Genomic DNA, 17,784 nt, shown 5'->3' on the forward strand with positions numbered 1-17,784 from the left:
CTTTGTCAAGATGATTTATGAGTTGCAAATAGCTACACCAGTGGCCCGTTTCTCCACACTTAGTTTTTAATCTGTCCTCTCATTAATTTTCCCTGAGACGTTATTATGGTTTTATAACATTGTGCACGAGGATGCACATGTGAGTTAATGAGACAGAGGTGTGGACATTTTGTAAGCATCCTCACCAACATGGACACTTGGGTTTTACTTACTTACCTTCATGGTACCAACCATCTTCACTTACCTTTTACTTGGCGTTTTCCTGGTGACACGGTATCACTTTTCTCTCCTCTTTTCCGGGTTCTTTCACTCACTCTCTCCATTGAAAGCCACAATGAACACAGATCTGTATTGACAGTACACGGTAGAACATGGAAACAGCGGGTCAATCCGTTTAGCCCAAGGGCCGATACACCAATTCACCAATTTGTCAGTGTTAGTTTGAGAGAGAAAAGCAGCTAATCTCTTCGCTGTGCTCTCTATTGATCACCCACTTAGAATCCACTTCTCTGTCTAAACACTATTGATTCTCTCTCTCCCTCAATCTTTTTCCCTTTCTCTCTATTTTCTGTATCGCTCTTTCTGCACATGCCGTCGCTTTCAGTGCTTTTGTTTTTTTACTTCTACTACTTTTACTCAGGCTCAAAAGTGTATGACCTTGCTAAAAACCTGATGTCAATTTTTTAGATATCAATACCAGACAGCGCTCATCCTCAAAAGATAACTTGAAAAGATTTATTTCAAAGAGATATGATTAGAAAACCATCTTATCAGGTGTGCCAGGGTGTTCGAGACTTTACCCCCTTGACTACCAAATCAGGGCACCCCACTGAGTTGACTTAAAAGCCAGTGTAGGCTCTTATTAAAGAAATTAATTACTTAGCAATCTTCTGCTGGCCTATGATTACAAATTCACTCCTGGGTGCAATTGCTTTGTTTCTCACTTGAAAAAAGACAGCATTCCTGCTTAGATGAGGCTTTTGTCAATCTGTCCTTTGGGATCTAGCAGGCCGCAATGAGAAACTATGCCAAATGTTGGCCCAGTCTGATGAGATGTGTTACACTAGGCTGGCAGAGAGGCAGGTATAAAGCTATGGGATAAATGCAAGATTTTATGTAAATGTATGCGTTTGCGTGTAACTTCAAACGCAATTGTTATTCCATGAAGCGTTATGTTTGATACGGGAATGTATTTCTTACATTGGCACTCCCCCTATTGGTTAAAATAAGAAATTACCATCGAAGTTACAAAACACAGCCACATGGCTTGTGTAACTCTCCAAATCAGCTGTTGAGTTTGATAAACAGGGAGCACAGCGAAGAGACGTATTTAGTACCTGTTCAAGATGTCCCTGTCCATTGGCAGCGGTGAAGACGGCGTGTCCCTGGTGAGGAAGATGCTGAGGGAGGTGCTGGTGGGTCGGGAGGATCCAGAGGGTTTTTTCGCTCTGTGTGTGTCCGTCCTTGGGCACCACGACACCCGGGCACAGTTCCTGACTATCATCCGGCCTCTGTCCACGGCAAATATAGCTCTGCATTCCGCGTTGACGGCAATCTACGAGGAATATTTCAGAAATGTAAGACATGGATGATCGTATGCGAGTAATATGTATTGTAATGGCGTTATTACTTCTTAAAACTTTGAAAACATTGTAAGACTTGACAACATGAAAAAATAAGTTTAAAAATATAAAATACATAATCATAGTCTATATACATATTTTTAGGGGTTGTCCAAAAATATTTCTAACATGTTCTAGCTAGTTGGCTTTTAAACTCTGAAACATGACAACATACTTAACAAATTCCATTTAATATGTGTTCGGGGCTAACTTTATCAGTAATTCAAGTGTACCAGTTTGTTCTATAAAAAAGGAGTTACATTTCGCCCCTCTTTACTTGTAGAAAGTTTCTGACTGTAGAAAGGTAATTGGCTAATCGACTTTTGCAAAGCTACTTCCCTCACCTGTAATGCAGCATCAAGTCAAGGTTTAGCGTCAAGTCAACTCTCAAAAAGCGTGTAAAGGCCCTGTCCAAACAACCAAACATAAATAAAAGTATATGTATTACACAACTGCCTTCATAATATGTAAGTGTTACAGTAAAAAAATCACCGAGCACGTTGTTGTTGCACATTTTGCTTAAAGCGTAACGTACTCCTCTGGCGCCGCCTTTTGGCAATAGACTGAGATGTAGATTATAGCGTAGATGGACCACAGATGTGACTGGTTCTCTGTATGGAGTTCAGTTTTTATTACTTAAATAAACATGTAATTAACCTACAATAAAATTGCGTTTTGTGAAATGCTCTTTCAGTCATAAAAAAACTATCATCATTATTTAAATATTTATATGAATTCATTATAACAGAAATTCATTTTATAGTTTTATTTACAAAATGTTTATGTTTTTAAATTTATAAATTATATATATTTTTTTATTTATTCCATGTTCTATTTGTTTCATGATGATTTTTTTTTTTTTAAATTATACAATTTTCTGTCTTTTCTTTCTCTACACACAATTACATTAAGCTGTCTTACAGAATGTTATTAATTTATTTGATCAAGGGCAATGGATAGAACATAGGCTATTTAAAATCAAATGAGCTTTGACATAATGACAGTGACTGCACATTATTGGTAAATAGGAAAGCTGGCTGAAAACTGAAATTCTTGTATATAGACAACTAAATAACAATCAGTGACCATGTTTATGTCATATTTGTATACAATTACAGACTGAAGATGATGAGCTGCAACTTGCAATGGCACTCTCTCTCCTGGATACAGAAGAAATCACCACTACCACCAAGCAGAGCACCACCCAGAATGTCAATCAGTGCTCCCTTCCCTACATGTCTGAAGATGTGTCCACTGTCCAAAATAAGTCTGTACTAAATATACAGAACAGTGACCAGAGCTCCAGACAGTCTTCCCCATCTTCTAAGCAGAACTCTTCTGAACCTAAACGTTCTAAGAGGAGAAGGCAGAGGAGTAAGGGGACAGGGCAGCAGGTAGTTGGGTTACCTACAGCTCCATCATCTCAGCCCCCAGTCCTGCTGTGGTTCAGGAGGGACTTGAGGCTGTGTGATAACCCTGCCATGATCGGGGCATTGGAGATTGGTGCACCTGTCATCCCTGTCTTCATCTGGGCTCCTGATGAGGAAGAAGGCCCTGGGACCACTGTGGCCATGGGAGGGGCTTGTAAGTCAGCAAACACATGCATACGTTACTCAAAATTAAATTTTTTGTTACTGAAAATGAAAAAGGATGCAGTACCCGATACCACTGTAGGGACTGAAAATCTGAAAAACTCAAAAAACAGGTTACTTAAGTAACTACAAAATGAATTTGTATGATTAAAAATTCAGACATGATGAGATGCAGGCTGGGGCTTACATCAGCCAGTTATAATCTTACTAAAACCAATTAAAGACCCAAACAGCATATCTTCTGTACCAATATCATGGGACTAATACTCTATCCAGCAAATTTTCCTGGATCGGTACAGCTATTCAATATTAGTATCGGTATTGGTGCATCCCTAGTAAATCATTTGATTTACATGGCTTTATTTGCCTCTCAAAGACATTACTCCTTCACTCTTCATAATTCATAACAAACTGTTGACTGAGTTGTGGTTGGTTCTGTTTGAATGGTGTCTCTGACCACCATCAATCTCTCACACATCATTTATTTCAGGCACAATAGATCAACTGTCTTGCTCAAATACACAATGACAACTGGATATACAGTAATTATACCAAGACTCTAGCACCTTTTGTTTATTTATTATTTATGTATGTGAATGAGACTGCATTTACCTGCACCATTATAACCACAATTACTTCATTTGTTGGCCTATATGGCCTATGTAACTCAGTGCCTGATTCAGCTTTTTACATTTCTAACCTTATTTTTGAGTTGAGAATAGAATCCATGTTGATGTTCTATGACATAATCATTTAAACTGACTGTGCATGCATATTAAAATAATGCCAGCAGTAAGCTTTTGTCAGTTTCATGTCCTGTGTTATTACAGAGATATTACCGACCATAAACCAGGTAATTTTGATAGTTAAAAGTCAAATTGCTGCTCCTCTTTTCTTAGGTAAGTTCTGGCTTCACCAAGCTCTGTCCTGTCTGCGTTCGTCTTTGGAGCGGATCGGTAGCAGTCTTGTGTTCCTTAAGGCTGAGAGTGGCTCCTCACTTCAGACACTGAGGGGGCTGCTACAGGAGACTGGAGCCTGCACTGTGGTGGCCAATGCTTTGTATGAGCCCTGGCTTAAGCAGAGGGATGATCTGGTGCTGTCCGGTTTGCACAAAGACGGGGTGGGCCTCAAGATGTATCACTCCTACTGTCTCAGAGACCCCTATTCTGTCAGCACAGTGGGAGTGGGGCTCAGAGGTACGCGAGTTAAAAGTATTAAAAGTGCAGGATGAACTTTCTAATGTTTTGTATTAGTATCTACTTGACTTCTGACTTCTGCTCACTTTTTGTAGTTATACTCAACAGTCTTTTGCCTATTCATCAAAATGGTTCAGTCTTGATTGATTCATTCTGATTTTGATTTGATATAGTCTTAGTTTTGACCCACGTTATGAATCTGATAAAAAACAAAATACATTTATTAAATACAATTTTAAAAATCTATAATGGAATTGTTCCTTTGGCTATGCTATTCCACAGTATGGAATCAAACATATCTAGCTCCATGGAGTATTTTCCAAAGTATGATTTTCTTTTTCTATGAAATCGCACAGGTGACGTGCCACCTCCAGAAAGTTACCTACTGTACTTTTAAGTCAGTTGACTTTTTTTTTTTTTTAACAAAACTTTGATCTGTGCTGTGCAGGGATTGGTTCTGTGTCCCACTTCATGAGCTGTTGTAAACAAAATCCAGGGCCTCCTCTTGGGGCAACCCTGGACCCCCCTGTGTCTCTGCCCACCCCCTCTCACTGGCCTTTAGGTGTAACTTTGGACACGCTAGAATTAGCCAAGATGCCCCGACGGAAGGATGGCACCATAGTGAGTACATAAACAATATCCCAATTGTGTAAAAATGTATAAACTGTATAATAAAACTGTATGTTTATATTTTACGCTTAGATTGACTGGGCAGCTAACATTCGTAAGTCTTGGGATTTCAGTGAAGAGGGGGCACATGCCCAGTTATTCACTTTCCTTCAAGATGGTGAGTCTTTATTTGTAAGTTAAATGTACAATTTAGTTCTGCTCCTTCTCCCTCATCATTGTTATTTACACAGGGGTGTACAGGTATGAGAAGGAGTCAGGCAGAGCAGACTACCCTAACACCAGTGGCCTGTCTCCATACCTTCACTTTGGACAGCTGAGCCCACGCTGGCTCCTGTGGGACGCCAAAGAGGCAAAGTGCCGCCCCCCAAAGTTCCAGCGTAAACTAGCCTGGAGAGACCTGGCCTACTGGCAGCTCAGCCTGTTCCCTGATCTGCCATGGGAGTCCCTCAGACCGCCTTATAAGGTTAGCAGCAGCATTTCAAATGTGCTTATTTTATCTATAACAATTTAATTTCAACTTGGTTGGACAGATTATATTATGCATGTAGTGCTTAGCTTACCATTTACTCTTTAAACTGGAAGTCTTTAGGTCTTTAGATAATAAAATAAAAATCATTCATTGTGTCTTCTTGACATATTAATATTTTGCAGGCCCTCCGCTGGAGCTCCAACCAGTCACACCTGAAAGCATGGCAGCGTGGCCGGACTGGGTACCCTCTGGTGGATGCAGCCATGAGGCAGCTGTGGCTCAGCGGCTGGATGAATAACTACATGAGACACGTGGTGGCGTCTTTCCTCATCGCATACCTGCACCTGCCCTGGCAGGAAGGATACCGCTGGTTCCAGGTAAACCACAAAAGCCATAAACCATAAAGACGAGATTTATACAAATATATGATCATGCAGTAACCATGGCTTATATGTCCCATGAGCAGGACACCCTGGTGGATGCAGACGTGGCCATAGATGCCATGATGTGGCAGAATGGAGGCATGTGTGGACTGGACCACTGGAACTTTGTCATGCACCCTGTGGACGCAGCCATGACCTGTGACCCCTGTGGTGCCTTTGTCAGACAGTGGTGTCCAGAGTTGGCCGACCTGCCTGATGAGCTCATCCACAAACCCTGGAAATGCCCTGCCTCCATGCTCAGACGTGCCGGTAAGGACCTGTGCTGTGTTTAGAACTATTCTTGTATTGTATTTATATTGTATAATGTGTTTATATGTGTGAGATACTTGGTCCTATTAATTTTACTTTTACTTTACTTTTATGTGGATCAATAAAGTTGTCTCAGGTTGCTTTCATACTTTTCCCTATTGGATCCTGGTTTGAAACCAACATGGACTTTGGTTTGGTTCTATTCTAGTCCTGTGTTAGTTCTGGACTAGTCCAGGATTATTCAGAGTTTACACAAAACATTTGTAGGAGGGGTTATAGCTGAAATAATAAATATAGTATGTCGATGATAAGTCTTGATATCTGTAAATTTTTCTTAAATGGATGTTGGTAATTTGACATCCAGGTCATAGATAAGTCTAAATTAGAAATGAAGCTCAGTAATTTTAAGCTTCTTAGAAAACTTGAATCAGGTTAGAGCAGTTTAATAAAAAGTAAACATGGCAAATATTTATTTTCTATTCTCCAGTTACATTAGAGACACTATTTGCGATTATGTGCTCCTTTAAACATGTAAATATGACCCTAAACATAACCTCTGTGTGTCCTCAGGTGTAGTACTGGGACAATCCTACCCTGAGCGTATCATCACAGACCTGGAGGAGCGTAGGACCCAGTCTCTGAAGGACGTGGCCCAGGTGCGTCTACAGTTTAAACAGTATGTGGACCAGGGCAGCGGCTGTGACCTGGTCCCCCTGCCCCCCCGCCTGGTCTCTGAAGCTCTGGGTATCCACGGCGAGACAGTGGTGAGGGGCAAACAGTTCCTCCTCCCTCTCATAACACGCATGGAGTTCAAACATCAACTGGAGGAACCGGATGCGGACGCAGTCTCCAACCCATACAATGCTGTTTTAAAGGGGTATGTGAGCAGGAAGAGAGATGAGACCATAGCTTTTCTGAATGAGCGAGATTTCACGGCCAGTGTGATGAACGAGGGATCGCAGAGGAGAGAGAGGATGGATGTGAACTATAGGAAAATGGAAGGTCTACCACAGTCTCGCGAGCCTAGAGGACGAGCCAGGCGGACTCCAACAGCCAAAGACAGGTTCTCCATAGTTCCTGGAGCTGTGGTCAATACACTCAGATAGAACTCAACATGCTTTATTTTTATATGGTTCATTTATTTATTATTACTGAAAATATGGGGAAAACTGGTGTCGCAGTGGTGTGATGGGTGGAGTGGATTCTTAATAGTGTTATTGTTAACATTTCCATTGTAATGTAATCATGATACCTTCTTACAGTTCAGTTTTATATTTTTTTGTGTTTCATAGTGTATGGACTGTTATGATGCAGCATATGCATTTCTGTCAGGGTATATAAGCAATAAATTTTCTGCTACTTTAGATGTTTTGAAGTTATGCAGAATTATCACCATACATCTTTTAGAATGTCCAATCTTGTTTGATCCCCAAAGCTGAGCTGGGCTTGATTAGTATTTGGATGGGAGACCAATGGAAATATCAGGTACCACAGCAGACAAGCAGGAAACTTCAACAATCTTGTCTTGTGTGAATGTGATGATCAGAGGGGGTTTGAGCATCTCGAAAAAGCGCAATACAACTAATGCACAGTTAGATGCAAAGGTGGGTAGAAGAGTCAAAAATTGCACTCAAGTAAGAGTAATGTTACTTCAAAATAATATTAATCAAATAGAAAATACTCACATTAAAGAAGAACTTGGGAAAAGTACTATTCAAGAAAGAGTAACTGTCATGAAGTAACATTTGATTAATAATTTGTGAGTGTACGTAATTTGAAGGGCAAAACTATAATTAAATATTGTGCAAAATCTGCTCTTTTCAAAAAACAGAGACTAACTAAATCATATCTGAAGGACCGGTGCAAGAAAAACAAATGTTCAAACAATTTCATATTGTCAACATAGAGCTTTTGTCACTTGTGGACGGTTGGAACAGTAGCCAAAACTTTTACTCAACTTACTGGTACTTCATTTAAAATATTACTAAAGTATGAGTAAAGGTATGGTAGAAAGGTACTCCAAAAAGCATATCTTTATTTTTTTTAATTACTCAAGTTAATATAACTGAGTACTACACACCTCTGGTTATATCTGAATATTGAGTTTATTGTCTAGACCTGGTAAAAAGAGGTACTGTATAAATTTGCAGTTGAATCTTACTGGTGGGTATATAGAACATTTTTATTTAATTTTACTCTCCATTCATTTGCGTAAAACTTCAACCTTTAATTTACAAGCACATTATTCATTTTTATACTGTTTTGTTACCCACCAATACGTATAGTTTACGTATTTCCCTAAATACACTATAGTCTAGTGTGAGTATAGTGACTAGACCTTTGAATGGGTTGGGTTAAGCCTTTTGACCTGTAACATATTTGATGCAAATATTAAGACAACATGCAGAAAATATTCAAGTGGGACCTAGAACCACTATATGTTGTCCATAATCTAGTTTTACATTGTTTTGGCAGACATATATTTCTCTATTTTTTGTACTTTTATTTTAATAAAAAAAACAAAAAACAAGAACACACTAGTCTGGAAATGTTTATTATTCTCAAACGAACTGTCCCATGCACAGTTTCACCGACCATACATTTTAGACCGAGTTTATTATTAGAATCATAACAAAAGTGCTTTAAGAAATCTCACATTGAGCTAGAACATACCACAGCATTTGAAATGTATGGAAGCTGGTCTATAGATTCTAGTGCCTTCATTGAGGGTGTAATGAATGTAATGTAGTGAATTCACTGACTACAGCCTGTCTGACCACTTCAGCCCCAATTTAGCAATAGATAAGAAATGCTAGAGTCCAAATCTACAACACTGCCAGGTCAGCAGAGTGGAGCCCTTTACACAGCAGATGCCCAGAATAGCCTGTTGTTTGTGGCTCTCCTGCCCCCCTATGTCTGGAGAAGTGAAAGTGGCTGTTTTTAAAGAGGTAGTGGGTTAGTCTTCGATTGAGCGGATGTATCTCTCGTAAGCAGCCTCGTCCATCAGGGAGTCCAGTTCTGCGGGTTTGGCTATGGTCATCTTCATTAACCAGCCTTCAATAACACATACAAAAATGGTATTTACATTGCCCATATTCATATTTTTATACAGTGCTTTTCTACCTTCTAGACACTAAAATCACTTTACATCAAGGAACCACTCACCCATTCACACACACATTCACACACTTACAACGTGGATTAAGAGTCTTGCCCAAAGACACATTGACAGCATTCATCTGTGAGAGCTGGAATCACATTGCCAACCTGTGGGTCAATGGATCTGACCACTTAACCAGTGATATTTATGTCAAGAGCGGGATTCACATATCAGAGTTGTGTTTTGTTTCATTCACACATGCTTAAAACTCAAACCCTGAATATTTAGGTTAAGTTCTTCTCTCAAACGGAAAACACTCACATAGGTCAGAATTGTGAAAAAATTACCTGCCTCACAAGGATGTACTTGTGTTTTTGTAGGTATTTCCAGATATTACAAAACATGATTAAATAAGGTGGTCAAAAGTACCAAAAATCAGATACTAATAAATAGTAAAATACTCATGTGAGCAGGTATTATACTAAAAAAAAAAAGTCACATTCACAGGAAATTTACTTTTCACGAATAGCTTTAGAATGATCTTGAGCTGTATCAGAACAAGTATAAGACTACATAGACTAGTATATGTATTATGATTTAATGTTGACTTTTGTTGATATTGTCTAAAGAAAGAGTTTTTTTATTGTCACTGAGGTATCTGAATTGGTATTGAGTATCAAATCTATCCCTTAATATCAAAAGAGAGCATAATTTTTTTGTAAAAACACTAATAAATATGATAAAAACACCCATAATTAAATAAATGTTAGATAAATTTCAAACAGCAAGCAATATATGTGTATTGACTTTATGGGGGAGGACAGGTCTGTATTGTATTTCAGAAAAGAATGTGCCCACTGCTTGTCAAAGCAGAGAATAAAGCTTTTTGCCACATTAGCACCAGGGCTAATATTGACACTGTCAACATGATGCCAGTGAATAAATACAGAATAGTGAGGGCATTAAGGGAGGTTAAAATACTCAGTAGGGGTTTGGTGAAGATACATGGAATAAAACTACTTCAAAACTACTACTTAAAACACTAAGATAGTTGAAAATGAGCTACTGCATCTATTCAGAAGAAGACCACTTAATCAAAAATATAAAAAATGTGAATAAATGAAACAAAAACTCCATGCTGTGACACTAAACTACACTGTATGAAACACATACAAGTCAGCATAATAATGGACTGTGTTAAATTATGAGTGCTGAAATTAGGCTGGTTTACACTGTCCGTACCATCTTTGTAGCAGGAGGAGTTGACCAGGCCCGGTCTGTCTGCCAGCAGTGTGTTGACTTCCACCACCTCCCCAGTCAGCGGTGAGTACAGTTCACTGGCTGCTTTCACACTCTCCAGGGCACCAAACTCATCTGCACACAGTCACATGAGGTCAGATTGAGTAGAAATTAGGGCTGTAGTTGACTAAGTAAATTATTGTTGGACTGGAGACATGTGCTGCTGATTTATTAGCCATACCCCTTTTTGTTGACTAAAGTTCTAAACTATTATGTATCTCTCTTTCCCAAACTGCACTAACAAGACCACACCTACATGAGAGTTCATGTAAAAACTATATTGCTATTTATGCACCTGCACTATATGTCTAATGAAAAATGCTCATTATAAACTTTGAGGGGCCTTGCAAACAGTACCCTTAACCTCCCGCAGTCCAACGACCCTGCTTACCAACTTCTCCTTTCTAACTCTCCATATAAAACCTTATAATATCGATGAAATTATTAGTCAGTCACCATTGATCTATTAATGGACTAATCTAAAGGGCAACAGCTCTAGTGGAAATAAAAATTATCTCTATTTCTTTTGCATTTTCATATAACTCAAAATGTGTCATTGTAAGTGGTGGTGACAGATGGCCACTTGCTAGGCTTATAGATATCAGCGGAGATACATATGGACTACTACGACAATGAAAGCTCTATATAGAATTATTGTTGTTACAATACAGTGCTAATGCCAAATGCATAAAAGTGTACCTTGCTGCGCCAGCTGGGTGCCCACCTCCGGTAATCCACAGTAAACTACATCTCCTAGAGCCTCCTGATGATTCCCAAACAAGGTCAAAAGAACAAAGATTTAGACAAGCATTCAGTTTATCATTTGAACGAGATGTTATTGTCTGTCTGCGTGAAGATGGACAAGGGGGCATACTTGTGCAAAGTTACTAATGCCGACAGTCCCAATACCATCCTCTTCTACTCGGATCCATTCATGTTTGTCTGTGAATTTTAGTGCTGTAAACAAAAACACAAGAATTAAGAGAGAAAAACAGTTGGAACGTGCTGATTACGCAAAACAAGTGGACCTCTAGTGAAAAGTTGTGCAACGTGAGGGCCATCCAACAGGCACTTTTAGCTGCTCTTTTGACTTTTGCCCAGTTTAGAGACAAGCTAACCTGCACGAGATCGTGAAGGTTACACGGCTCTATTACCTGCTGATAAAGGGCTGGAGGAGGTCACAGTTCTCCGGGCATAAGGCTGGGTGGGCAGGCGCAGTGAGAGGCTCCGTGCGGGTCTGGAGAGCGCTGGCACGGCTGTGGAGACACCGGAGCAGAGCGAGCGCAGCAGCAGCCCACAGGCGGCGGCCATGTCTGTCGCGGAATGATGACCCACGAGAGGGGGAGACGAGTCTTCTGCTGGTTTGTGTGTGAGAGAGACCCTAAGACGGGCTTTTACTGCTCTCTGCTGGTCATAGTCTGGTGTTACTGCAGAACAAGTCAATGGCCTAAATATGTTTGTCTAATTTAGAGCTCATTGTATCCACTTTTTGTCCTAATTTGGATAATTTCGTGTTTCGAACTACAGTGGAAATTATGTAGTCCACTGTCAGGTTTAGCCCTAGCTCAGACCTAGAATAGATCGTGTCCTACACCCATAGTCAGACCGTATATATTCTTTTATACAGTCTATGATTGTGATATGATATGATGATATGATATGATTTCTGGAACAATCATTGACAAGGCTGATTGTAATTAATTTACCTCAAAATCCATTTCATTTCCCACAACTATTTAAGGGTGCACTGTTTGTGTAGGGTACACTTTTTGTGTAGGAAGTTACCTGTTTGTGTCCATGGAGTTGTTTATAGCTCTGCCCTGAAATGTTCTACAGCGTGATATTTAAAACCTGTATTTGCATTTAATTACATTACATTACATTTTATTGCTAGAGAATGCCTTCAAAATTTACTCTGAGTGGGGTAGCCTCTCCACAGATCTGATCTGTAACTTGGCCTGCTTTTTATTTCCACAATATCATATTTGGTCATATTTATCCAGTATGGAGCCTCACTAGAAATACACTAGTCAGAACAATGGCCTTTATTCATCCATCCATACATTTTCTTCTACTTATACGGGGCCGGGTCACGGGGGCAGCAGTCTAAGCAGGGTCCTATATTCATTCATCTATTAATTTAGCTCAACAAATGAATCTGATCTCTTTTTTGTGAATGGTTATGCAGAGAGACTCTTAAGACTTTCTGATGAACAGTCAAATGCAGTTTGCAAACTGAGCTAAGAGAGAAGCCGTGGGTAAAATCCTGTGTGGCAGATTTTTGAGCCAGAGACGTTTTGCTGACAAAGTGCCTTGCTTCAGGACAGCATGGCAGGATCTCTAATGGATTCAAACCTTCAAAACCATTGACTGAGTTACTCGTGGATGATGAACAGTCCACACTGTGTTAATAAATCTCATTTAGTCAAAACTATAAGATTAATAATATGTACTAACAATGCACTGGAATTATATAGCCCTTTCTTTACAGTGCATTATTCATTCACTTCATACTCACTCTAATATTGGTATGTTATCACTGTAGGTATTGTTACCACCACAAATCCGGCTAAATTATCCATTTCATTACAAGCCTAAAACTGTTTTAAAATGTATTTTGTTGTCACAGTTACTACCCTACATAAAGTCTTATATAAAAATGCCTTTAAAGAACTGTATGCAAGATTTAGTTTAAATTCCATAAACATGACCTGACAGTATCAAATACAGTTTTACGGATAATACATCAGCGTTACAACTGTAAATCGCTAAAACAATAGATGTGATGGCCAAGTTGTTTATGTTATAATTTGGTGTTTTAGTTCAGAAAACAGAATGAGCATCACATGGGTTTCTCCTGAACCCCAGCACCTGCAGCCAAACATGAATCAGTGCTAATGCAGCCTCTGCAGCTCAGAGAGGGAATTCTGAAGATTCTTCTGAAGAGCTTTCACATGAGGCCTGTCCATATACTTAGAATGAGAACTATTGTGTTCTCTATCAGCAGGGTAAGGCACTGACAACCAATGTACAGAGGACCAAAGCACAGACTACATACAGTTCCTTTAAAATTCCAGGACCTTAATTCCAAAACATGGCAGAATAATAGGAAAACAGTTTGACTTTTATTCAAGATACACAGATATTCTCAAAGGTGAACATTTATTGGGAAAAATAAGGACATAATTTGAACAAATTAGGAAAAATGACATGAATGTGCACTATAGCCAGGCTTAGCCCTACTACGCAAATACTTAAAGGTCCTATATGACTTTTGTGAATTTTAAGCCATGTCAGCACATTGTTACCTCATCAAAAACAGACCCAGAGTTGTGCTTTGTTTCATTCACACATGCTTGAGTAATCCTGCATTATTAGTGTGCCTACATCTCCAAAACTCAAAATGCTCCGTTGCACCTTGTGATGTCATGAAACAATCGTTTTCAAGTTAACTGCTGCTTTTTCAGTAGAGTTTAGCAATTCCAGGGATTAAATTATCCAAATGATTCTAAGGTGTATAGAGTATAAAAGCACAGTGGAGCACTTCCTGTATTACCATATCATCACAAAGTGGAGCAGAGTTTTTTCTGTTAGAGAGAACTCAGCATAAATATGCAGGGTTTGTGTGTTAAACATGTGCGAATGAAGCAAAACACAGCTCCAGGTACTGTATGTTTTTGATGTGTTACAATGCTGTTTTCTCAGGTCAGGAAATACCATAATACAGGCCCTTTAAACATTAGCTATATGAATTGAAAACACTGAGTCAATATAAACACTAATCTGGAGAATAGGTTCAAATTATATATTTTACCTTCTGTTTTGACTCAAAAGAAAAAAATTTGACCAAAACTTAAATTAACATGTTTATTTATACAAAACAACAGAATACATAAAGAAAAGGTCACTCTCATGCCACTTTCATATTGCTTCAAATTGCTTTAGCTGAACAAACGGCATGTTGATAAAAAATTATATTAATAATCTTTTGCAAATTGGTCACACCACTCCCTTTGTCCTCATCTGGCTTTTTGAAAACTATACGGTAAAACTAAAATAAAAATACGACTAAAACATGTCCTAAAAACTATAAACATAAATAACAGAAACGCACATTAGGTTTGGCTTTACAATACACAGCTTTGAGAGTCCATCCAGTGTCCACTTTTCCTCATTTGATTGAAAAACAAAAAACTAAAACAAAATTCGACAACACTTATATCAAGAGAAATGGCAGCAAAACATAGAAAGACATTTTTGTTCCTCTGTCCGTGGAAGCTCGGAAAATTGCCTTGTATTCTGTAACAAGTTCATTTAGGGTGAGGTCCGGCCTGCAGGGGGAGCAACTGGAGCTGTGTGAAGGCATGGGAAGGCAGGAGGAGAAAAAAAAAAAAAGAGTCCTGGTCCAAAAATAATACTCTCTAACAAGACTCTCGGTAAAAGTGGTGAACAGTTTGGTGAGCACATAGCTAGGTAGGCCCACAGTTGTGGAATTCCCAGCTATCTCCCCTCTCGTGTGGGTAAAAGCGGTCCATTCCTCCCCCCTACTCTGGGCAGTGTTGTCACGATACTAAAATTTTGAACTCAACTTCAATACTAAGGAATAGGCTTGATACTGATTCCGATACCATGATGATAATTAAAAACATTCTTTCTTTAGACAATAGAATGTAATTTTCCACATTAAACTGTTGTACTTCTGTTTATATTACCATGTGGCTTTATATATGTGTAATCCCTCAGTCAGCCATGTAGGTTCCACAGAGATCCATGGGTGTATAATAGTCTATGTGGTCTTATACCTGCTCAGCACAAGATCATTCTAAAGCTATTCAGGAAAGGTTCATTCTGTTCTGTGAATGGGGCTTTTTTAGTATCAATACCTGCTCAAATGAGTATCTAGTTTTAGTATCGATTAGTATTTGATTTACAATACTTTTGACAGCCCTTGCTATAGGTGAAGGTGATCCGCTCCTCTCCCCCCTCCTCCAGCTCTGGGTGTAGGTTTAGGTGGTCCTCTCCCCTCTTCTCTAGCTCTGAGTGTGGGTTTAGGTGGTCCGCTCCTCTCCCCCCTCCTCCTGTCTGGTCCGGCGAAGGTTGCTCTTCATCTTGACAAATTCAGGTGTGTTCTCTTGCTCTTCCTCGTTTTTCTGCTGCTCCAGTTCAAGCTGCAAAGACGAACATTGAAATTATTAATATTTCGTGGAACAGAAAGTGAGATTCGTACATACATGGGGAGTCATTCACTGCTCTCAGTACTTCCCTCTGGCAGTCATCTGGGATTCATAGAACCAGTTACATTATTAACATTTGTTTTAAATTGCTGCACTTGGACTCGGACACAAGTTCACTCGGACAAGACCTAAGTGACTTTTACTTGAGCATAACTTAGACAAAAAACATTGTGGCTCAACTACAACCCTGTATTTTAAATGATGTATTTTTATGGTTAATAATACAGTATACAATACAGTTACAACCCTATAAAACAGTCAATTTGGACATCTTTTCAGAAACCCCTGGGGACAGATTGAGATACTGACCCCTCAGTTGAATTGAAAGCTGGGAATCATTGTGTCAGCCGCAAAAAGCTATATATATCTTACACTGTTGGGATAAGAGCCAGGAGCCAGAAAACTCCTCTTCAGTAAAAATAGCATGTTGCCCCTCCCTCCCTGCCTTTCAAAGTGCCTAGTCCTACAGACTCTGGCCTAACAGCTCTCCATTGTGAGGTGTGTGCATTATTGACCTGCTCGAGTTTCTGCTGGCGTTTGAGCAGCTCAATCTCCAGGTCACTCCTCTTCTTGTGGGCTTCTTGCTCCTCCCTCTGAGCCTTGAGAACCTGCTCTCTCTTCCTCTTCTCCAGCACCTTCTGCAGCTCAGGCTTGTTCTGAGGAGCCAGGCCTCTGCAAGAGATAACAACAAACACATTAGAGGACATTTAAATGTTTTTTTTTCCTCATTCTCAATATATGAACAGTCCATGGCTCATGTGAAAACTCAGACCCTCCAGAATTTCCTCTCTGGGCTGCAGAGGCTGCACTAGCACTGATCCATGATTGTCTGGAGGTCCTGGGTTTAAGTAGTGTCTATTTAGATCAGACAGAGGCATTTTAGGTGTAAACCAACTGGATTTCAGCATTGAATTGTTATCATTTTTGTTATGTCTTGATTAAGTGTACATAATTGCACTGGTACACAATTGAATAAGAGTATAACGTCTTCCTTCTCCCTTGAGAAAATGTTATGTAATGTAGTCTGTCAAATTGGCAAAACATACAAGATGTAAACTCAGCTGTGCCAAGAGCTGAATTAAATCGGGCAACTGATCAAACAACAACAAAATCAGGTCTTGCGGATGCACCAACTCAATGTATTCACTACCTCATTCATCAATTTTCAATTTGTGGTAATTTGGATTTTCATTGGCACCATTTTGTTTCCAACTCTGTCCCCATTCTAACAATAGTTGCCTTTCTCCAGTCTGAATATGGCACACTGGAACGTAAGTAGAAGTACGATATCAGTTACTGAAAAATTCATATTCTAAAGAGAGGAGCTTTTATGGCTTTTTCGCTGGCTGCATTTTAGAGCAACAGTACATGGTAAAGTGGTATATTTTTACTGTCCCATGACCTATCTTATACTTCAGGTGAATTATGTTTTTTTCTTGATATATTCTATAGGTTATATTAGACACCTGCATTGTTTATAATAATAATTAGCCACAGAACAAATGTTCAGTTATGATATAGAAATTACATTAAATAGATAAAAAAAAAAAAAAAAAGTCTGAATCTCATCTTGTCTTAATGTGGACTCAATGATGTGACTTGTATCATCATCAGCCTTATTATGAAAACCTGGTTCATTGCTATAGTTTAATGCCGAAATACATACGGAAATACGTCAATAAGTGTGAGTTTTCCCAATTATTGAATGTCAAACACACAAAAGCCTGGCATAACCACAACAATAAAATAAAGTTCCATAAACATGACCTAACAGTGTGAAATATAGTTTTACCACATTAATACACTGTCAAGCTTTAAGCAACCAAGAGTTTTAGAAGAAATGTAGAAGAAAAAGCACTTGAAGAAATTACTCAAGTACAAGTAAAAAGTTCTCTTCAAGCAGTTTGTCAGTTAGTACCCATATTTAATGTGTAAATAAACTGATGCTGT

At 39.1% G+C, this 17,784-nt stretch overlaps 3 protein-coding genes across 5 annotated transcripts in view; 1 reads left to right on the forward strand and 2 right to left on the reverse strand.

Annotated features, from left to right (window-relative positions):
- Window positions 1-1,270: 1,270 nt before the first annotated feature.
- On the forward strand, window positions 1,271-8,710 carry si:ch1073-390k14.1 (deoxyribodipyrimidine photo-lyase). The gene is made up of 9 exons (XM_055155543.1): window positions 1,271-1,577; window positions 2,741-3,206; window positions 4,114-4,410; window positions 4,859-5,031; window positions 5,113-5,197; window positions 5,271-5,503; window positions 5,692-5,886; window positions 5,976-6,201; window positions 6,772-8,710. The coding sequence occupies exons 1-9, from the start codon at window positions 1,347-1,349 to the stop codon at window positions 7,305-7,307; spliced, it is 2,442 nt and encodes an 813-aa protein (XP_055011518.1). The 5' UTR covers window positions 1,271-1,346; the 3' UTR covers window positions 7,308-8,710.
- Window positions 8,711-8,736: 26 nt separating this feature from the next.
- On the reverse strand, window positions 8,737-11,945 carry LOC110169214 (glycine cleavage system H protein, mitochondrial-like). Its single transcript, XM_020934735.2, has 5 exons — window positions 11,755-11,945; window positions 11,475-11,557; window positions 11,300-11,363; window positions 10,544-10,675; window positions 8,737-9,255 (listed from the first exon to the last, which is right to left on the reverse strand). The coding sequence occupies exons 1-5, from the start codon at window positions 11,909-11,911 to the stop codon at window positions 9,158-9,160; spliced, it is 534 nt and encodes a 177-aa protein (XP_020790394.1). The 5' UTR covers window positions 11,912-11,945; the 3' UTR covers window positions 8,737-9,157.
- Window positions 11,946-14,453: 2,508 nt separating this feature from the next.
- Window positions 14,454-17,784, reverse strand: part of fam107b (family with sequence similarity 107 member B) — a 32,299-nt gene continuing 28,968 nt past the window's right edge. For all 3 annotated transcript variants that reach the window (XM_020934741.2, XM_055155544.1, XM_020934740.2), the window contains exons 3-4: window positions 16,350-16,506; window positions 14,454-15,768 (exon numbers count right to left, since the gene is read on the reverse strand). In XM_020934741.2, the coding sequence (XP_020790400.1) occupies window positions 15,649-15,768; window positions 16,350-16,506 (277 nt within the window). In that variant the 3' untranslated portion in view covers window positions 14,454-15,648. The remainder of the gene's footprint in view (window positions 15,769-16,349; window positions 16,507-17,784) is intronic.

This window comes from Boleophthalmus pectinirostris, unplaced genomic scaffold (genome assembly GCF_026225935.1).
Source record: "Boleophthalmus pectinirostris isolate CB_2022bp ecotype Guang Dong unplaced genomic scaffold, ASM2622593v1 HiC_scaffold_2, whole genome shotgun sequence".
NCBI lineage: Eukaryota > Metazoa > Chordata > Actinopteri > Gobiiformes > Gobiidae > Boleophthalmus > Boleophthalmus pectinirostris.

Coding starts and splice junctions, on each gene's coding strand:
- si:ch1073-390k14.1 (XM_055155543.1), top strand. CDS start 1,347: ATGTCCCTGTCCATTGGCAGCGGTGAAGACGGCGTGTCCCTGGTGAGG. Junction 5,198..5,270: donor ATTCACTTTCCTTCAAGATG/GTGAGTCTTTAT, acceptor TTATTTACACAG/GGGTGTACAGGTATGAGAAG. Junction 6,202..6,771: donor CTCCATGCTCAGACGTGCCG/GTAAGGACCTGT, acceptor GTGTGTCCTCAG/GTGTAGTACTGGGACAATCC.
- LOC110169214 (XM_020934735.2), bottom strand. CDS start 11,911: ATGGCCGCCGCCTGTGGGCTGCTGCTGCGCTCGCTCTGCTCCGGTGTC. Junction 11,364..11,474: donor GCATTAGTAACTTTGCACAA/GTATGCCCCCTT, acceptor GGGAATCATCAG/GAGGCTCTAGGAGATGTAGT. Junction 9,256..10,543: donor CTCCTCCTGCTACAAAGATG/GTACGGACAGTG, acceptor GTGTTATTGAAG/GCTGGTTAATGAAGATGACC.